Source organism: Cucurbita pepo, chromosome 17 (assembly GCF_057944985.1).
Source record: "Cucurbita pepo subsp. pepo isolate OVF chromosome 17, ASM5794498v1, whole genome shotgun sequence".
NCBI lineage: Eukaryota > Viridiplantae > Streptophyta > Magnoliopsida > Cucurbitales > Cucurbitaceae > Cucurbita > Cucurbita pepo.
Window position 1 is genome coordinate 12,875,366 of NC_141814.1, and position 21,973 is coordinate 12,897,338.

At 37.7% G+C, this 21,973-nt stretch overlaps 4 protein-coding genes across 7 annotated transcripts; 1 reads left to right on the plus strand and 3 right to left on the minus strand.

The window, feature by feature from the left end:
• Nucleotides 1–644: 644 nt before the first annotated feature.
• Nucleotides 645–3,751, minus strand: QUA1 (Nucleotide-diphospho-sugar transferases superfamily protein). The gene is made up of 3 exons (XM_023658188.2): nt 3,462–3,751; nt 1,839–3,086; nt 645–1,109 (listed from the first exon to the last, which is right to left on the minus strand). Exons 1-3 carry the CDS (start codon nt 3,633–3,635, stop codon nt 834–836), a joined length of 1,698 nt encoding a protein of 565 aa, XP_023513956.2. The 5' UTR covers nt 3,636–3,751; the 3' UTR covers nt 645–833.
• A 677-nt stretch (nt 3,752–4,428) lies between these two features.
• Nucleotides 4,429–8,141, minus strand: LOC111778397 (UV-B-induced protein At3g17800, chloroplastic). 3 transcript variants are annotated; one of them, XM_023658191.2, is made up of 3 exons: nt 7,654–8,141; nt 5,133–5,956; nt 4,429–4,936 (listed from the first exon to the last, which is right to left on the minus strand). In XM_023658191.2, the coding sequence occupies exons 1-2, from the start codon at nt 8,022–8,024 to the stop codon at nt 5,152–5,154; spliced, it is 1,176 nt and encodes a 391-aa protein (XP_023513959.1). In that variant the 5' UTR covers nt 8,025–8,141; the 3' UTR covers nt 4,429–4,936; nt 5,133–5,151. The 3 variants fall into 3 exon arrangements, with proteins under 3 accessions (XP_023513959.1, XP_023513960.1, XP_023513957.1); XM_023658192.2 differs by having other exon boundaries at nt 4,429–4,964; XM_023658189.2 differs by lacking the exon at nt 4,429–4,936 and having other exon boundaries at nt 5,010–5,956.
• Nucleotides 8,142–10,449: 2,308 nt separating this feature from the next.
• Nucleotides 10,450–16,160, plus strand: LOC111778628 (chloroplast envelope quinone oxidoreductase homolog). Its single transcript, XM_023658558.2, has 4 exons — nt 10,450–10,614; nt 11,437–11,578; nt 13,725–13,816; nt 15,344–16,160. The coding sequence occupies exons 1-4, from the start codon at nt 10,549–10,551 to the stop codon at nt 16,031–16,033; spliced, it is 990 nt and encodes a 329-aa protein (XP_023514326.1). The 5' UTR covers nt 10,450–10,548; the 3' UTR covers nt 16,034–16,160.
• A 2,035-nt stretch (nt 16,161–18,195) lies between these two features.
• LOC111779261 (GTP cyclohydrolase I) lies at nt 18,196–21,660 on the minus strand. 2 transcript variants are annotated; one of them, XM_023659376.2, is made up of 3 exons: nt 20,857–21,660; nt 18,983–19,825; nt 18,196–18,863 (listed from the first exon to the last, which is right to left on the minus strand). In XM_023659376.2, exons 1-3 carry the CDS (start codon nt 21,056–21,058, stop codon nt 18,733–18,735), a joined length of 1,176 nt encoding a protein of 391 aa, XP_023515144.1. In that variant the 5' UTR covers nt 21,059–21,660; the 3' UTR covers nt 18,196–18,732. The 2 variants fall into 2 exon arrangements, with proteins under 2 accessions (XP_023515144.1, XP_023515143.1); XM_023659375.2 differs by having other exon boundaries at nt 18,196–19,825; nt 20,857–21,658.
• Between the last annotated feature and the right edge of the window lie 313 nt (nt 21,661–21,973).

Consider the following 21,973-nt stretch of genomic DNA (forward strand, 5'->3'; position numbering starts at 1 on the left):
AGATGGTTGATGTTGATATGGATTATGGCTACAACCAATCAAAATACAAACTTAACAATTTCATTAAAAAAAAAAAAAGAAATAATTATTTTTAGTAAAATTTAACAATTGCAAGGATCAAAAGATCAAACTATCTAGACTAGTGGATAAATCAAGAATACAGAAACAAAAACAGCAATTGGGCCCGAGAATGCGATAGCATTATAAGGTCGCAATTGAACAGATCGAAGTTCAAATTAACATAACATGAAACCTATTAGTCCAAAAGTACCATGCAGAGCAACAAAAGTCCACAAACCACCTAATTGACACCAACGAGTATAATCTACTTGTGCTTCAAGATCTCATAGTAACAACAAAGAGTGTGCTAAACTATTAGAAGACAACGGGAGAAAGACTTGGAAGACTTAATAATAGAAACGAACGAGCACAGCCAACCAGTTTTTCATTTCAGGTTCAGGATTTGGATGGCAATGGCGCATTCCATAATTAACAATAATACACCGACATGATTCAAAATCCATTAAATCAAGCAATTTTTTAAGGGGGGGAAAACTTGATGGATCTAACCATATATTCAAAGGTAGGCCCCCAAAATTAATCGTTGAAGCTGACTGGCTATAATGCCACCGACAGATCTCATATCATCCTAAAAAAAAATATATATAATTACTTTGAAACTCAAATATCCCTATTTAACAAATAGAAGGGAGTCAAAATGATGGTTTTTATAGGGCGCTACAAATGGTTAATGCTTTCCTTTGGACAAGCAGAGCCAAGATCTCTCCTCCTATAACACTCTATGGATGAACAGGCAGGCATAATCAGACAATTTAAAGGCCAAGATTGCAGGCTTGGACAAACTCTAAATCATAATCTACATACTTGGTCCAATATGGCCGAAATTGGGTGATGGCAATGTCCAGCCATGGCTTCATGTTCCCATTGAAGTGCACAACTGCAGCATTTTCAATCTCGCTTTTGCTGATGCTGGGATTGTAGCCGAGGCCGAGGACGTGCCATGTCTTGTCCAGTGGCTTTGTTGTGGAGTAATAGGTGATTAAACCAGGAGGCAATGTCCCTAGTTTCCACAAGGTCCGATTTTCGTTCTGCATGCAACAAAAACTAAAAGGTTAGAGATAAGGAGCGGATGGGAGAAAGAACATACTTTTGGCTCCAGTGATTGATTGGAATGGAGAGAGCTCTTGAAAGAACTATTCAAAGTATATAATCAAACATCAAAAAGATTTGTCACTAATCACTTTAAGTATTGTTGCCATAAGAAACACTGCCTTGAATATAGATGCCTAAGTTGTCCAACAAACCAGAAAAAGATAACCAAATTGTGAGATCCACGTTGGTTGGAGCGGGGAACGGAATGTCCTTATAAGGGTATGGAAACTTCTCCCTAGTTGACGCATTTTAAAACTTTGAGGGGAAATCTAGAAGGAAAAGCCCAAAGAGGATAATATCTACTAGCGGTAGGGTTCGGCTGTTACAAATGGTATCTAAGCCACACACTGAGTCAGTAAGGACATTGGACCTCCAAAGGAGATGGATTGTGAGATCCCACATTGGTTGGTGAGGAGAATGAAGCATTCCTTAGAAGGGTATGGAAACCTCTCCCTAGTAGACACGTTTTAAAACCTTGAGGAGAAACCTAGAATGGAAAGTCCAAAGAGGACAATATATGCTAGCGGTGAGCTTGAGCTGTTACTAAGATTGTAACTTGAAAGTAAGTCCGGTATTTGAAATGGGACAGACCAAACATTTGCTGAAAATTTTATTATGAAGGAAATGAACATTCAGAAAACAAGTCGAGAATCAGTTAGTCTTACCATATTCTGCCAGTAGTGATATTCTTCTGTGCATTTTTCCCTTCTCCAAGCATCCAAATCGAAGAAGTTCATTCCATAAGCCCATGCACATGCCTTGGGGTCAAACTTCTCCTTGATTAATGGATGTGAAAAGTTCATGTACTGTGCATATCTATGGAACGAGCCAAAACACGTCTCCACCGCGCCGATTACTTTTCCATCCATATCGATCTTCCACAACCCAGTCAAGTCCTTCTGGACTACTATGTCATCATCCAAAAACAGAATTCTGTGCAGTTTTGGGTACATCTCAGGTAAGTAAAACCGCAAATGGTTCAAGATTGATAGATATTTGGGATTTCTGAACTTCATATTTGTTGTATCCTTCGTTGCATTTTCAACACTATTCTCAAAGTAAAACCTCTGTAAATTTGCAGACTCTAACTGACGAAGCACTGGAACATAGGAAGAATTCAAGAACTTATAATCCTCCACTGCCTTGACTTCAACGTGAGCTCCATTATAGTCCTTCAGTTTGAACATAACTTGCATTGCCCCAAGATTCATCTTGTCAGTAACAACATGAAAAACATGCTTGCTTGGTTCTTGAGCATTCTTAACAGCTGAATTAACGACCACCGATGCAGCAACTACATTGTCTGAGAATATTGCATAATGGTAAAGGTTTGGATCCTCTATTTCTGGTGGTACTGGTTTTCCTACGTCTGAATATTTATCTGGATGTGCAATTCTCTCCTCCATCAACCTCATTGAAATGCAGTGCAAGCTTTTTGGAAGAGATTTTGCAGCGATTAAACTCGAAAAAGCACCTTGTTTCTTGGCTTTTGTCAACAGCTCATTCACTGCAAAAATCGTGTCCTTCAACTTCTGGATCTTGAGTTGGTTGTCAAATGATTCTTTTGCTTCAGCAATCACTTGTCTCGTAACTTTAATACGCTCTTTTACCTCTTTCTCAAACTGACGAACCAAAGCCTCATCGACGGAAGCCGTTTCAGGCTCAAAGAGACTACGATAAGTAGGTTTATTATTGAGATCCGTATAGTTCTGAGAAAGATCTGCAAACACCCTAACAAGCTTCGCGTACTCCAGTTTAAGCCTTCGAGCATAAGAGGCATAGGCGTGAAGCAAAGCCCGATGGTCATCGGCCTGCTTCCGGATCTGATCCAGCCGCGGTTTGAGAGGGTCCGATTTCACAGCTAATGGAAGCCTCGTTCTCGAATGGATCCGATAAGGAACAGAATCGTAACCCTAATTTCATCAAACCACACAAAACACATTCACTTCAGAGCACAACTCAAAACACTCCCCAACGAAATTCCAGAGAAAATAAACCCCAAAACAAACGTTAGTAACCGAAAAAAGCAAACGTTTCATTACAAACTCGAGAAATGCACACTTCGCGAAACAAAAAAAGAAAAAAAAACACATCAATTTCAAGAAAGAACATATAAGGAAACCGGATCCAAACACTCAAACACAAAACAATACATAATTAGAGGCAAAACACCGAGTCGAAACTAAAACACCAGAAGTGAAAAGTGCAATAAAACGAGATCACAAGGATTACCAGAAATTCAAATCAATTGAGAATGAGGAAGAACAGAATTAAACAGGAGAACTTACAACAGGAGGCGCGAGATCGGAAGAGTGGGTGGAGAAGAAGGAGAAAGAGAGAAAGATGAAGAATGCAAGGGATAAGGCGGAGACGAGGACTCTGGAGGAGGAGATTCTTCTGAGAAAGGTCTGAAGAAGAGGATCTCCATTAGCAGCTCTTCCACCAATCCGCAGGTTCGCCATTTTCCTCTCTGAAGGAGAGAGACGGGCAGTAGAAGAAGAAGCAGAGAGAGATTTGGGAGAGAGAGAGAGAGAGAGAGAGAGTGAGAGTGGGATACAACTCAGCGACGGTGTTTAATGAGAACAGGGAATTGAAAAGCGCGTCATTGGAGGAGTCCCTATCAAAAATTAAAACTTGTTGTCATAATTAATTACTATTTTTATATTATTTAAAGCAACTTAATCTCAATTAATTAACATTTAATGAAATTTTCGGTATTAATTAATCATATATTTCATTTAGTGATTATAAATTTCATGATAATTGGTGAGAATTTGCAGAAATTGGGTTTCTCCGACAGTTTCTTTCCATTAATATATTCATTTTATAAAAATAAAAAATGTATTAAACAACGCATTAATTTTAACATAATCCTTTTAACAATTCTCATTTTCAACTCTGTTTAGGGACGGGATAAGAAATACAATTCTCGTTTTCAACTCTGTTTACGGACGGGATGGAAAATACAATTCTCGTTTTCAACTCTGTTTACGGACGGGATGGAAAATACAATTCTCGTTTTCAACTCTGTTTACGGACGGGATGGAAAATACAATTCTCGTTTTCAACTCTGTTTAGGGACGGGATGAAAAATACAATTCTCGTTTTCAACTCTGTTTACGGACGGGATGGAAAATACAATTCTCGTTTTCAACTCTGTTTAGGGACGGGATGGAAAATACAATTCTCGTTTTCAACTCTGTTTAGGGACGGGATAAGAAATACAATTCTCGTTTTCAACTCTGTTTAGGGACGGGATAAGAAATACAATTCTCGTTTTCAACTCTGTTTAGGGACGGGATAAGAAATACAATTCTCGTTTTCAACTCCGTTTAGGGACGGGATAAGAAATACAATTCTCGTTTTCAACTCCGTTTAGGGACGGGATAAGAAATACAATTCTCGTTTTCAACTCCGTTTAGCTAACCGGAAGAAACATATATTCTCCCTCATTTTTAACTCGTTTAGAGTAATGTGTATAAGATTGACCCTTAGTTTATGGTATTCACACTTTCCCCATTTTCGGGCGGCTAAACTTCAATGGGTCTAAGCACAAAAAATGAACCATGTAAGAAACCGTTAAGAGGAGCCTTGTTGAAACATTGGGTTACCTAAATTGTCGAATGATGCTACGCGGGGTTGATGGTTGCATACACACAAAGCAGCTATGCGTCGGATCTGTTGGCTTATCAAGTTGGTTGCTTTTTCGGTATGAAGACAAAGTCAGTCTTGGACAGAAAGATTTTAGGGCGTTGAGGCTTGACTGAAAATAGATTAGGAGCGGGAACGCCCTGATTGATTAGATAAGCTACGAGATTATATTTAAGAAGAATTCATGAGCTCAAATTCATAAGAAATTATATATATAGAAGCATATACAAATGGTGAACTTTGCTAAAATGCGCCAGATGCAACTCATCCTATATACAGACAAAAAGTGTCATTATATGTACGAATACCTTGAAATTTGGCGGCTGATTAGTTCTCCTTAAGCTTATATATGGTGTCCACATACTCCTCTGCATCCCAAAGGAACGAACCAAAAGCAACTGCCTCCAAAACCAATCTCTTCAAGCTTGCAAATGAAGTCACAAACACCTCATCGCTCTCGAAGAAACCAGCTTCGTCGTTTCCGAGCAATGCGCAGCTATGGTTTTCGATCAGGTTCAAGGCTTCCTTGGATTTCAGCTTTGCACATCTCTGTAACGCTTCGGAGTCGAACCCTGTTAAGAAACGCTTTAGCTTCTCTGGCTCTGTCTCCTGGTTGCTGTTCAACACTTGGGGCTGTGGCACGGATAGCATGTCGCTAAGACGACCCGAGAGGAGGTTTCGAAATCCATAAAGACACATCTCAGGGAACTGAAGGAGCGTTTTCTGAGTACCATTACGGTGTGTGTTTGGTATGGCTAGTTTTTGCTCCAGGTGATGCCTCAATAAAGCTGACTTCAAGAAGTAGCCATATAAGATCGAGGCCACGTAAACACGCCCCAGATGCGCTTGTCTAATGTTCGTCATAGCCCAATTGTCCGTGACACTCGAATCTGCTCTCAATCCGATCACTGTGGTTATGTGCTCTTTAATCATCTCCAGGACCTCTAACTCATAAATGGACTCCAGTTCCCAGTCCTTGCATGGCCAAATTTCTAGTCTTCCATTATAAACACATCTAGACAGCTTGGGTACCAAATTAACTCTGATCTCAGAAAATCTGTAGAAAATGAGCATGTACATGACATCTTGAACTGCTACTTGACACTCGTGTTCTTTCAATTGAGCAATCCTCCTGGAATTAAGATATGACAACGGTAAAAATGAATACTACATCACAAACTTAAATTAAATACCAAACAATATGAATGTTAGATGACCATTAACGAACAATGTTTCTGTTCGAATGCACACCCAAATGCATTTGTGAGTACATCTAGATAATCTAGTGATCACTAAAATTGTAACCGCCCAAAGCTAGCAGATATTGTTCTCTTTGGGCTTTGTTTTCCCTTTTGGGCTTCCCCTAGAATTGTCACTAGGACGGACTCAACCATCTTTTTTCCATAGAGCTTTCTTGCCCCTATTTCCATCCAAATACAATAGATGAATATGCATCTTTTTTCCATAGAGCTTTCTTGCCCCTATTTCCATCCAAATACAATAGATGAATATGTTTGATCACGAGAGATTTCCACACCCTTATAGGGAATGTGTCGTTTGGGTTTAGCTTTCACTAAACAGATGATCTATCCAAGCTCAATGCATAAACCAACTCCTCTGTTCAGGCGAAAATTGAAATTATACTTCTATAAACATAAAATGACAAACTACCAACATCTGACTTGGAAGTCTGAAACCTCATAAGGCACCCCTAACGATAAGTAGGAAAAACTGCAGACATTACCAAAGATGGAGTAATGAATCCAACTCATTAAAACGCTCAGATACTACTTACCTTCCATGGCAAAAGAAAATAGAACCTACCTAATACACGTAATAATAGTTCTAAGCAATGAAAAGATATAGAAATAAGAAAAGTCTTGGGTGAAGCAGAAAAGGACTGAAGAAATTCAGGGCAAATAAATGAATAATTTATTCCACAAACATAATCCACCCCATCTTATAAAGAACATCTCAAGCAGCCTGGAAAATTTCATTGAATGAGCAGCAGAATAAACATCAGTTGTTTAAATGTAAGTTGGATTTGTGCCTCATAGAAAGGGATATCTCTATCAAACTCTGCTTCTATCTAAGCCAAAAAATATCTCATTCTCTTGTTGTTTTTCAACCCCTGCCCCATCTTTCTTTATGCATGAATATGTGGCAATCAGTTCACGTAATGATTTTCATCAATAGAAACCACAAAACAAGTTATCTCGATAGGCCTTTAGAACCAAACAGGGTGTACCAGAAAGGAACCACCAGTTTGAAAGATCTAATCACGGTATAATTCTAATTCCATCACGTCAACCTCGTTGTCTACAGTTACAGGAATCTGACCAAACCATACAGAATATTCTAATCATAGATGAAAAAAGTGAGATAAAATTGCATACAAACTACCAGACGTGACGAATCAACAACTGCTCCTACATCTCAAAAGATCAGGTGAACAAAGGAAAATATCTCGACTCTTATTTCCACACTCTTCCAGAACTCGGTAATAAATCAAAATCCATACAGTTAAGTGGCTATAATGTTAAGAAAATAAAAAAAAATGCTGGATGATGATGAAATTCATACTAACATATTAGTAGGCCAAATATTTGAGAAATTACTTTAAAGAATTTACCAATTCAAAAAAAAAAAAAAAAAAAGGCTATATATCGAGATCGTATTCAATCCAATAACGAAACAGACATCCTCAATCCAGGAAGATTTTTCAGTCATATCGTAAAACACACGATCCGAACCATTCAAATTCAAAACAAGTCCAACTCAGATACAAAAACAAAAAATCCAAAAATCCGAAAGGCGAAAAACACAAACCTATGCAGCAAGGCTTCATCGGAGTCAGAGGCGAGAACCATACGATTAAGAGCAGCATCACGATCATGAGCCAAGCGCTTCAACTCATCCTCAACGGAAACATGGAACAACTGCCTATAGTTCTGCAAAACTCTACTGAGATGTTTCCCGGCCGACGACCTCGGGTCCAAAGGAGTATTCAAACTACCGAACTCGCAGTGACTAGCTCCAGCACTTGCAAGAACGAGCAAGGAGTTCGGCTTGGTCCTGGACCTGAACCTGGACCTGATGGAGAAATCTGAAGAGGAAAAGGGATGCGGCTTGGATTTAGGAATCGAAGAAGGAAAAGATTTGAGAGGGAAGGATTTATGGAAAGAGAGACAATGGTCCATTCAACAGGAATCTTGAAGCTCTGCAAAAAAAGGAGAGAGGATAAGTTCAGAGAGGAAGAACAGAGAGCGAGTAAAATGGATAGGGCTGAGAATGGGAGTGAAGATAGAGAAAAGTTACAATACGGAAGGGTGCATGGGGTGCTTTTATAGACGCGCACTTCAATTTTCAACTGAATTCCGCTTCCTTATCCGATTTTTCTTCTTTTCTTTTTTATTTAATAACTAATAATTGAAGCGACCGCGGAAGGCGGAAGATCTTTTTCTTTTTCCTTTTATTATTATTTTCATTTTTATTGAAGAAATAAATAAATAATTAAATAAAGAAAATGCGTTTGGTGAAAGGACTTATCGGCTTATCGGCTTATCGGCTTATCGGCTTATCGACTTATCGTTATCATCTCATCTTATCGGCTTGGAGTATGGCCCCACACGTGTGGTATACGTATCACCCATTCGAGATATTATTGATTTTCGTGTTCCCAATTTGTCCTTACAAAATACACATCTAATTAACTCCTTCAATGGGTTTTTTGACTTTTCACACTCAGTTCTATTTTTATGTAGAAATATAGATATTTTATATTGGCTGCCCTTATTTCTCTCCATTTTGACTAAATCATTAAAATATCTGATTTTAAATAAAATTGGATATTTAAAGTATCTCATAAATGATTGGTTTTTTTTTTAATTAATTAATTATAATAAATATTATTGTTCTATTTTATTTAGATAAATAAAATAAAATTAGTAATAAATATATAAACATTGTTTATAGCCTCAAGACGTCAGCCATTATTTTGTAAAATTATTTAATTAAAAAAACATGTTGGAATTTAATTTTTTTTTATTTCGAATTATAATAATTTAGCTTTTCTATATTTTAATGGTAAAATAAAAAAAATAATAAAAAAAAGATTCCAAGATATTTTTTAATGTACATTTGTTATTTAATTATATTAATTACAGCCTGGCATACAGTAAAAAACAACCCTTATCCACAAGGAAAAAGCAACAACAAAGTTGTCATTGTTTCTAATTGGATCCGAGGTTATCTAATTAAAAAATTGATTAAATTATAATTTAATAATTATAGTTTGATAAAAAAAAAATTAATTAATTAATTTCCTGACACTAAACTAAATGTATATTTGGTATGCTCGAGACTCCTCATTCGCCGTGTCGATAAGAGAGACGTAGTTATGTTAAAAAGACATATAAAAAAAAACAAAATGATTTAGTATGCTCGAGACTCGACCACAAATCTAGTATCCATCAACTTGGACCACGGGGAGATTCTTATCCCATTTGCTCTCCGTAGATTTCGCAGCAATCTTGAACCAGAAGCTTCATTATATTTTTTTGATAAAGAATATACGAGATTTTGATGCTAAAATTTTTAGGTGGAGTCCGGTTAGCAGCCGGTTACGTTTTTCTTTTTTTTTTTAGGTTATGACAAGGGTTTCTCGTTCTCTACTGGAATATTCCAAGCTAGTCACTTGCAAATGGCTCAATCAGTTGAAGAAGAAATTAGATGACACAACTGATAAATTCATTCTACTGTCAATGGATTTTGTGATCGAATGCCACTAGATAGAATTTTTCAATATGAGAGAGCCATTCCAAGTCGTATAAAACCGAAATTACTACAATCCCTTTTCCACTGTTGGCAGAAGCCAATGTCCCGGGGTCCCAGCCTTATCCCTTTCATTCTTCTTCCCTTAGGATCGCCTTTGGAAGTCGGAACATAGGGATCTTTCATATCCTCCCTGTCAGCAAGACAGGTCTGCTATAAAAGCCTACCGGCCAGAAAGTCTAAAAGAATGGAAAAGCTGACCAAAAGACTATTCTATAACCGACTCTTGTTACCGAATCGAAGGGGCTTGGCTTGTACCAGGTGTGTATATTAAAATAACGTTGATATGATTAAATTTACTATAACTCAGTAACGAAAACTTTTGAGCTATTTGGTAATTAACACGTATCTTAGGTCATTTCACTCGAGAATTGTAGGTAAAATTGTTCAAAAGATTCGGTTAAATTCAACTCGATTAACCCAAATAAATTTAATTTTACCGGGAAAATAACACTATTTTTCTCATTTAAAATAGGATATATATATATATATATATATATATATATATATATATATATTATATTATATTATACGCTTATTTAATTTCATAATTGTTTTTTCTATTATTTATTTTTAAAGTATTTTGAATGCATTAAAAAAATATATTAGAATTGAATGGTAGACCTTAAATAAATAATTATTTTATACATCAATATTTTAATTTTATTAAAAATTAAAGTGGTCTAAAATTGAAAATAAGATATTTATTAAATATTTTTTAAAGTTTAAAAATATATTTAAATTAATTTTTTTTGAAATGGTTTGGGAAAAACAAATTAGCAAATCGGTGAATGGATGAAAATAAAATCTTATCAAATTCTATAGTTCTAGCACTTTGTATAGCGGCGTAAACGCAAAATCAAGAACCTTCGATTGTCGGTTGCGGTGGCCATGGCTTCGAAGCTAATGAATGCGGTTCTGTATGAAGCCTATGGCGGTGGATCAGCTGCTCTCAAGGTTAATCCTTCCTTCTGTTTCGCTCCTATTACTTGCTTATTTGATTTCAAATTAGTTTAGATTTATGTATGTTGTTGTTGTTGCTGCTTCTATTGATTGCTAGTCCGTTTAAATCTTTTTCTGAATGATTTTTTTTCTTCGGTTTCCCTCTCTACCTCATGGAATTCCAAATGAAATTTAGTAATTGGTACTTTATCGAGGGACGATTCTTTCCGATGAAGCTATGTAATTTCTTCTCTTTTTTAGTTGTTTTTGATTGTTTGCATTATTCGTTGACTAGTAATTTCAAGTTGCAGCTAGTAATTCAAACCAGGCCATTGAACTCAATTGAAAATTGAAATACTCCGGTCTTCGGCTTAATATATGCGGTTGAATACATCGACTGCTGATCGGGTGTTTAAATCTTTTGGTTTTGACTCGTTTTTTTAGGAATATGAATGTAATTTTGGATATATCGATGGATGAAGGCATGGCTTAAGTCAACGGGGAATCGCCGAAGTAATTACACCATGACTGCAACACTCATTTTCCCTAATAAACATGCTTTTTGGCTATGATTTTTAGTCACTAGTAGCTTATGCTTCTTCATTAATGTTTTGGAAACCCCAAAATGGTTAAAACTGGTTACGAACAACCCTTTGATTAGTTGAAGAACTTGGGCTAGGATTAGGAAGGTGTTGATTCCATTTTAAGTTCTTTAACAGCAGTGAGTCTATTTCTTTTATGATAATATGCTGGAACTTCTCTTATATTTTAATTTTCTTAGATAAGAAACCAATGGTAAACTGGAATTTTGCTTGATGTGTCTTTATCTTCCTGCAGCATGTGACAGTTCCCGTTCCTAGACCCAACTCTGATGAGGTTTTGGTAAAAGTGGAAGCAGTTAGTTTGAATCCAATTGATTGGAAAATTCAGAAGGGACTGATACGTCCCTTTCTTCCTCGCAAGTTCCCTCATATTCCTGGTACTTCACTTACTTATGGTTGATGTTATGAATGTATGACCTGAATTCTTGCTCTAAAAGCTTGAAGTATGACGTATTAAGTGAAATAAGTTTAGGCATGGGTTGGTAAAGTCGGAAGTGAGCGGGTGGGATTTCAAAATTTGAATATCATCCTTAAATTATACATATATAAAATTAAAAAATCTTCATAGGCTTGTTAGTTAATAAAAAATGTACTCTAATACAGAAATGTAAGCACAAGGATGACTTATAGACTTGTTAGCTAACTAATGCCTAGCAATAATCTTCATACTACTTCGGCTCACATGATTTTTTCTCAGTACAAGTGAACTAGATTGGATTCTTTCTATCAATACCTCTATCCCCTAAAGTCACCTCGTCTTCAAGGAGAAAAGAAGAAAAATAAGAGAGATGTATCTTCACCCATGCTAACACTTCTTTTGGAGGCAAACCCTCCCACTAAATCAAGGCCATCTGATTATTAGGGTTTGTAGAAGATCGAATCACCAACATGGATGTAGAACTTCCAATTTAATTTGATGGTGAAAGAATTAGGTCCTTTTATAAGTTTCCTCTTGTTGCTTTGAATTGTACTAAAAATGTGCCTGAAACTAGTATATCTGCCAGAAAACTTTATGATTATCAATTCTATGCCTAAACTTTTTGGAAAAAACTTCCAAAACATTAAATATGTTGTTGACCTTTTCCACCAGGTTTTCTACATGGATTAAAAATGTGTCTAAAATTGTTATTACGGACTAGAAGTATTATGAATATTGATATTGTGTGCAGCGATGCTCAAACCACGGATTATTTATTTATTTATTTTTTATAACTATAGTTTTCTGAAGGTTATTTTAGATTGGAAGGGCATTCTTTTGTGGGTTGTTGGGTGGGGGTTTTCCTCTCCCCAGACTGTTGGCTACTCTGCTGATAAATCTCTATTTATTATAAAACAAGAAGAATATTGGTTTTATCCCCCCCAAATTCCTGCAAAAACTTACAGAATATTGGGGATATATTTTTTTTCAACGTGTCCATCTCACCTGAACAAAGCTCTCAACTGTGTCATTCTTAAATTAGGGATGAGTTTCTCTCTACCTTAAACGCTTCAATTAAATTTGAATCAGCAAAATACTTAAAAGGATCAGCTACTAAAAAAAAAAAGAGTTCTCCTAACCAAGTGAAGTTTATTATCCGACCTAGTTTATTCAATCAATAATCTGCTGCATAGTTGGCCGCCCCTTTATTGAAATAGGTAGTTTAATCAACATCAAGTACCAATCTCAATCTTTGCGAGAATGATCTTGGAGATTAATTTATATAGGCTTCTGATGCTATCTAAGGCCCTGCTTTTTTAGGAATCAAGACTGTGTACGTTTGATTAGTGTGCCTATTGATAATTCCATCCTTAAAAAAATATTAACGCACCAAATATTTTGCTGATGAATCTGATTGACCAAACTTGGAATATGCAGCAGTTACCATCTGACATAGAGCAATTAAGACTTGCCGAACTCTTAAATCTTTTTGATATTACAAGTAACTTTTCCTCTGTTTTTTTTTTTATATCCGCCAGTGTCCAAGCCAGCTTGCTCACACCTTGACTATTCTTGTGGGACCACCACTTGATGCTAGTACGTTTGGTTTCCAATATAACTTGTAGGATAATAAATTCTAGGAAGGTGACCACCATGAGTTGAAACTATTTTCTTTAAGTCCTTTATCTTCTCCATAACTCTTCTTGACCACTGATGGTAGTTGGTAGTTCTAAAAACAATTACAAGAACACACTTTTTTTTTTTTTTTCCTTTCTAAAATCTATATCTAGGCTTGGACAGTCTGTAGAAACTAATTTTTTGAGTAGACAATTGTTCTGTTCTTCAAAAACATGCTTTCATGTTTATTTTTGTTATAAATAAAATACGACTTCAAGATAGATGCAGAATGCAATAGAATCTTCTCAACTAAATTTGTTTTTAACCTTGGCAATGGACCTGGTATCTTAAATTTAGCTTTAAGACTTCCTGGAAGTTCTATCTGTTTACTCCTGATTTTGTTTATTCCTGCAATTTTTCTTTAGGAAACAAATACAGTTGATTTGTCTTCTCTTTGTTACTTCATTTCCCTTACAAATTTGAAATAGGTACTGATATTGCTGGAGAAGTCATAGAGGTTGGAGCAGGAGTCAAAAGCTTAAAAGCTGGGGACAAAGTTGTAACTTTTGGTAGCCATGCTGTAAGTCATCATTCACCTTTTGTACGGTTAATTTTGTCCGACTGAACAAGGAACATGTTGGTAATTGATTAAATAAAATCATGACTTTCTCCTTCCTACTCTGCAACTTCGATTCCGTTAGCCTCTTGTACAGTCCGGTTGATTCTTTCCTAATTCCTTCAATCCAAAGAATTTAATGTGAAACCCAACATAAATGAGGCAGGGGCAACGACTGGAACGGTATCTGTAGACCCTAATCAATTTGAATCCCCTTTCCCCTTCTGATGCAATAACTTGTCTTCAATCTTCTGGGCCATTTCCATTTGCAATGTCAGCCCGACAGGTAAATTATCCTCATTTCCACTTCTATATCTTCATTCAGCCCATCATTGAACTTCTCTTCTAGGGTATCGTCATCTAGCAACACCAATGACCCGTAATATTCCTCAAGCTTATCACAATATTCCTCCATCGTCATATATCCTGCCACAAAGGCAAAAATTGTTCTTGTAACGTACCTTGATTCGTTGGCTAAAACCATTGAAGAACATGTCGTCAAAATTCTTTCCAGGTTCTGATTGGTTGTCGACACCTCCTGTTGATGCCATTTCAAGGCTATACCATTCTAGCACAACACTGCAACTTCATGTTTTTCTGATTCAGCCAATTTGTTAACCACAAAATGACTTTTGAATTGGATCCACCCATATGAATTTTCACCTTCAAAGACCAGAATCTCCAATTTACTCAGTCGAAGATCAAACATTGGTGCCAACGGTTTGCTCAGGTTCAATTCTCTGCTATTCCTTCCTAAATCTAACATCACCTTTGCCGGGTCTCTTACCCCTTTCTTTCCCACTAGGGCTATTTCCTCCGTTTGCCTCATCCCTTCGAACTGCACAAACACCTCCTCCATTCCCTTATTGCCTCAGTCAGGCTCTTGCCACTGCTCATTCATCATCCGTGTCTTAATAGTCTCACGGGTTGAACCCACCTCCTTTGCTATCAAGCTCCGCAACTCATTCATTCTTCCTTCCATAGTCTCTGTTCGAGATTCCGTTCAAGTAGGCATTCCCAGTCACAAACTTGCTCGGATACCAATATTGATAAGAATAGGAATTTATTTATCAATAGAGGTACTGAGTCGAGGGAAGATCTGAGTGAAAGGTTTAGAGAGCTTCCCTTCTCTCCCAAATACAATTCTCTCAGACAATCTAACCAGAAAAGTACCCCTCCAAGTCTCTCTTACAAATTATATATCTCCACAGCACAATTCAAACTCAATATGTTTCGGGTCCCACCCTATGAACTAACTCATAACGACTTATTTTTCCTCATCCTCCTTTCTCTTGCGCCTATGCCAATACACACATTTAATAGGAGATCTATTAGCTTCATTCTGAACTGAACTGTTGAATTGTGAAACAATTGGGTCAGAACAACCTTACTATTCGATTAAACTTGAACCAATTTTGAATCCTATGATATTTTGTTGATTCATTTTATTGGAAGTGTTCATCTTACGAAAATTTTATATTACAATGATAGACTGGAGGTGGACTAGCTGAATATGCTGTAGGAAAGGAGTCGAAGACAGTTTATAGGCCTCCCGAAGTAACAGCAGCTGATGGTGCTTCTCTACCTGTCGCAGCTTTGACAGCTCACCAGGCTCTCACCCAAGCTGCTGGGATCAAACTTGATGGAAGTGGCCCTCAAGCAAACATTCTCATCACTGCTGCATCTGGCGGTGTTGGACATTACGCTGTTCAGCTAGCAAAGTTGGGAAACACACATGTGACAGCTACTTGCGGTGCCCGTAATATCGAGTTTGTGAAAAGCTTGGGAGCAGACGAGGTTATTGACTACAAAACTCCAGAAGGGGCAGCCTTGAAGAGCCCATCAGGTAAGAAGTATGATGCAGTGGTTCATTGTGCAACAGGGATCCCATGGTCTGTATTTGAACCAAACTTGAGTCCTAATGGTAAAGTAATAGACATTACTCCAAACCCTTCTACCATGATATCTTCTGCCTTTAAGAAACTTACCTTCTCCAAGAAGCAGCTGGTACCATTGTTGATGTCTTTCAAGAGTGAGAATCTGTGCTATCTTGTGAATTTGATCAAGGAACGGAAGCTGAAGACCGTGATCGATTCACGGTATCCTCTCAGCAATGCTGAGGATGCTTGGGCAAAAAGCATGGATGGCCATGCCACTGGTAAAATCGTCGTGGAGCCGTAGGTGAACACGATGTCCTTTAAGCTATTCTTGGCTTGTGAATTGTGTGGCATGTTATTGAATCATACAGCATGATAGTTGTGAATTATGTATTTCTAAATGTATTATTAACTACTAGAGATTATCCTTTTTTTTTTTTTGTCCATCATATTTTAATGTTTACAAGTCCTGTATGTACTGAATCTTTTTCATGTAAGTTCTTATGAACACAAAATCTTAAAAGAATGAACGTAGAAGATGTATAAATTTGTGGAAATATATATAGTTTTTATAAGGGAAGCAAATGGAGATGAAGATTAAGTCCGCTTTATAATTCGACGACGATAAACTTCATGAACCAAACGAACGCCAAGACAAAGGTTTTGAAGCTTGTTTGAACACACTTTTGTAGACTTGTTTATAGTCGGGCGATATTCTTGAGTTATGGTTGTCGGTAAAACGGATTATGAGAAGTCCTACAATCAACGTATAAACAAGAAGTTATGGTCGTTGGTAAACTCAAACGACAAAACAACGTTAATAGAAGTATAATTAAGATCAAATATATTTGAGTCATAAAAACTAAAACTTTTTTTTTTCTTGCGTTCAACAACATGCATGATAGGGTTGATCGAAGGTAATATACCTCAATGCTCGGGGGTTGTCTCATATATAAAAAGTATACCGACATAAGAACTACGCACGAAATTGTTGTATCACGGGACAACTTTAACAAATCAAATAGACTTTACCTTCCACTTATGAACACGCTCATCAACACTATCGGGATTGTTTCTCAAATATACTCCATCCTCTCTAGCAGTCCAAATGCAGTTTCCACCATGACACCTATAATTGAGCCAAATATGTGTCTTCTCAATCCAAAACGCTTCAAAAGACACGTAAGCATTCGGCTTTCTTAGTAAGCACCAAAACAACGTTGTTGCCCAAAGGTTGTTCTTGAAACTCCATTGAAACTCAGAGCCAACACCAACTAGATTATGGAATCCCAAATCGTCATCTTTAGACTTACAATGCACAAACAAAGTCGCATTATTCAGCCTATTAACCACATGAACACGCCACTTTTGGATGGGCACAATGCCGATTGCCATTGCCAATGGCTGAGTCAGTGCCGAAGCCAGCAGCCCAAGCAAGAAGGCTGCTGCTTTCAGATGCCTCTTTTTCTCATAGGTTGAGCTCATATTGCTTGTCCCTTGATTTGGGTTTGGTTCTTGAAGTCCCTGAGTATATGATTTTTGATTCATCTGCAAATGATTCATAATATAGGCTAATCCATTTGCTTTAGAAGGAAACAAGTTTATTTGATTCATATAATTAGAATGAAAATAATAAAATAATAAACTACTTTCCTTGCATGCCCGGCTCGTTCTATTGTTCTATTTAGGGTTTGCTCTTTTCTTTTATGAAAATCTCGGGGTTCATGCATTTTTGAATGATTGTAGCCAGAATCTGGTGCAAACAAAAAAAGAAACACTTTAAAATGGTCATCGATTGATAATTTGTTTGGTTCAAACCCGATATTTAAATTTTTGATAGAAAGAAGAAAATCTCACAAGAAAAGACTGGAATCAACGACCTTAGGCACTTCTTAAAATTCATAACTCATGAGCTAACAAAATTCTTGAATGGTCTTTCCTTTCTTTGAAAGAGGTAGCCTGAGCTCGAGAGCACTGTGTAGCCTAGACCTCTCGCATACTTCAACTCCCCGCTATGGTGGACTCAAACAAATTCTTCGATTAGAAAGATAAGTGTTATTACTGTCTCGATAGGGTAGAAAGGGTATCTCCAGAATCTCCAGACACACCAGATATGCCTCAATAGAGCCAAAGATAAAGATGCTATCGAAGTCGATGATAGACTATTACAATCCAAAAGAGAACATTTCCCTTTCTAGAAAGAACTTGACCCCAAGAGTGTTGAAAGAGGTAGCCTGAGCTCGGGAGCACTGTGTAGCCTAGACCGCTGGCATACTTCAACTCCTCACTACGGTGGACTCCAACAAATTCTTCGGTCAGAAAGATGAGTGTTATTATTGTCTCGATAGCATAGAAAGGGTATCTTCAGAGTCTTCGAACACACCAGATATGTCTCAATAAAGTCAAAGATAACGATGCCATTGAAGTCGATGACGAACTACTACAGTCCAAAACACAACATTTCCCTGTCTAGAAATCAGAACTTGACCCCAAGAGGGGAAAGAGATAGGCAAATTGTGGTTTGGAATACATATAGGTTTTATTGAGATACATCTTAGATAAGAAATTGCACCAAAATTGGCCATGGAAACTGGTAAAATGCTATCACTCCTGGCCTCCTAACCAACAAAACAGAGTATAAATGGTATCCCTTTTGGATTCCTTTGTAAAACAACTACAATAGGCTATGAATGGGATGATGACCCACAAAATATATATCTTCCTTCCAACCAAATGTGTATGCTGCTACTAATCAATTTGAGTAGAACTTCTAAATGCTTTCGGCACGACCCAAGAGTTTATTGCAAAAAGGTATCGGGAAGAAGCCGTGCCAATATCGGTGCAACGGCATCGAGTAAAAACCTCCCGAAAAATGAAAAGAGGAAGTCATAAGCTTGAACTTACAGTTCACCAATGGTAGTTTTTGGAATGCTCTGCAAGAACATGGCTCTTGCAGCTGCGTTGGATGAAAACCAACCGAGTGTAGCGATTGTAGCTGTCGTGCTACCGAACTTCTCGATTCCTCTTGAGATCATACAGGTATGACTTGCCTCGACAACGACTATCACGTCTGCTCCTACTAATGATGAAACTGTCTCTGCTATCTGTCTGGTCATTCTCTCCTGAACTTGAAGCTTCAAACCATAAAAAAGTATTACCGAGTTTAGAAGTGATTTCTCAAAGGGAGCGAGCCCATCAGCTCGTAAGAATCCTATGTGCACGACGCCGTAAAAGGGGAGTAAATGGTGCTCACATTGAGACCAGAACAAGAAATTCATCTCTGATTGAATCTGTTTGTCGGAGAGGTTACCGTTCTCGTGTTCAAGATGAGTTCTACCATTAGCAAAGCCATTGAGCTTTTTCATATCCGTCTTCATATCAACATTACAGTTTTGGAAGTTCATTAGCCAGTTCACAAAGTGACCAGGTGTTCCAAGAAGCTCTTTTCTTGATGGGTCTTCACCTAATGACTTCAAAATCGACGTCACAGCAGAGGTCATTCTCGGGTTAATCGATTCAATTTTGGTCGAGAATTTAGAAGCACAAGGAAAATGAGATGGGCACCAAACTTGAGCATTTGATGCACAAGCTTTTCTCAGATCTGAGCCTCTAAGTTTTAAAAGGCTGAAGAAGTCCATCCAGGCATCAGCATCTTGGCTTTCAAAAGCTCCCGAACCAGATTGAACATGCAACTTGATCCATCCCGAGGATTTCGAATCGAGAAAGACCGACTCCAAGCTGGGAAAATGGATGTGCATACAATTCAGTACAACAGCAACACCTCCTGGCTTGATAGCATGGTGTAGAGCTGAACAAATTTGATCAGCCAGACGCTGAGGCTTTTGAAGTCGCTTCGCAAACACGTCTGCTACTCGAGAGAGCTTGCTCAACCCTACAACTCGCTGACCAGATGGAACGTAACCCACATGACATTTCACTTGAAATGGAAGCAAGCATGACTCACAGTACGAGAAGAAGTCGAGATCTCGAACAATCACAATCCCACCTGCACCTCCAGCCTGACCAACACTATTATGTAGTCCAGCTTCAGGAAACAAAGCACTTTGAATGATGTCCTTCGCTGTTTGTCGGTAGCCTGAAATAAATTTGTATTCAGTTATACAAATTGCAGTGAAGTATATGAATGAAGAGATGAAAATTTTCATTACAACAATTATCCGATTTCACGAGTCCTTTAGAACCAAAACTCCATCCAGGTGATATATGCCAAGTCGTGCATAGCATGAACAAATTCAATGCAGTAAAAATGAGACAAAATAAGGATAATTCTCAAAACCGATATCTCAAACTTTCCTAATGTGAGATCACACGTTAATTGAAGAGAAGAACGAAACATCTCTTATAAGGGCATGGAAACCTCTCCCTAAAGGACGCATTATAAAATCTAGAAGGGAAGCCCAGAAGGGAAAACCCAAAAAAAGGACAATATCTGTTAACAGTGGGCTTGGGCCGTTACAAACAGTAAAAGAGCTAGACACTAAGCAATGTGCCAGCGAGGAGGCCAAGCTCCAAAGGGGGGTGGACACAAAGTGGTGTGTCCGCAAGGACACTGAGCCTCGAAGGAGGTGGATTGGGGAGTCCCACATTGATTGGAGAAGGGAACGAGTATCAGCGTCTCGCTGGCCCAGAAGGGGGTGGTGAATTGTGAGATCCCACATTGGTTAGATAGGGGAATGAAACATTTCTTATAAGGGTGTGGAAACCTCTCCCTAAAGGACGTGTTTTAAAATCTTGAAGGGAAGCCCGGCTGTTACACCTAATCTCAGAATGTGTTCTGAAACAAACTATACATCAAGAAAAACCCTGGAATTCATATCCTTCTATGCACAAATACAACAAACCCAGTCAATATCATCATCAAAATTGTGAAATTTCAAGTTTGTAGCAGTAATCCATTGAATTCTATTCTTCAAATTTGGCATAAGACTTCAATTTTAAGCCAGTTTGATAGACTCTTTGTCCTAAAGAACTAAAAGACTTTTCAAAATGGATAGTTCCAATACAAACTCATAAACAACAGACAAAACTCACAATTCTCAATAAACTAATGCCTCTCAGAGGCTTTGCACTACTAAAACGAAGGCTATGAAATAAGGCAATTCTCACCTCTTGTTCCTTCTCTAAGAGCCTTGGCCACACGGAAAGGGGTCTTTCTGATGCCCTCTCGGTTGATATCTTCCCCTAAACCCTGCAACAAAACTTTCACGGCATCCATTATAGCAATAGTTTCAGGTTCTTCCTCAAACCCGCAATGATTCGCTTCATTCTCAACCTCCAAATCTGAAAGTTCTTCACCGGAAGCGTCCATTGCCGCCAAGAAATCTTCACCAAATCCCAAACAAAGGGAAAATCAATAAACCCAACTCCAAAAACTATCCACACTCAGATCAGATCAGGGGTAGAAGGAAAGACTCGTCGCACGAACAGGATACCCAACTCATCAAATGAACACCACTACTGGGGCAACGACTAAATATTGCTATATCTATGAAAACAAAGCGACAAATCAAAGAAGAATAGGTAAGACAATGCGTCCAGATACAGAAATCACCTTAGAAACAAAAAAAAAAAAAAAAAAAAACAAGCCCTAAAAGGGGAAACAATGAAAATTGAATGAACTAAGTGAGTGTAAGGGCTTGTGTAAGAGAAATTCTAAGAAACTAATAAGATCCTGATTGCTTCATGAGCTCTCAGCCCACCAAAGTACACAAGGGTCTTCTTATCTTGTTGAGAGATCGCTATGGGAAAAGAGAATGGCGCTTAAATGGCGCCACGGAGAATAAGATTCCGTCGCAAAAGGGCAAAAAAAGGTTATGGGATTGATGGAAAAGTTGCGGCAGAAAGCGGTGAAGGGGGCGCGGAATGTTTATGTGAATGGTTGATGGATCGATGGGCCATTTCGTTTCGCTTTTTTGTGGATCTCAAGAACTTGAAGCAACCACACACAAAAATTTGAGGATAAACAAAAGTTTTCAATTTGATTCGTTTCCTTTTTTAATTAATTCATTAAAACTTTTAAGATTCGACCCTAATTGTTTAGTTTATCGTTGTTCTTCGATGGCTCTCGAGATTTATTTAACTCGAAACCCTAAAAAAAATTGTTCCGCTCGAGAATCCTCATTTAAATAAAGAAAGAGCAGTAAGAAATTTATCCCTGTTAGCTAAACGAGGTTCAGGGGCATTCTCGATTCCTCAAAATTAAAATGGGTTAAAGATTCTCCTA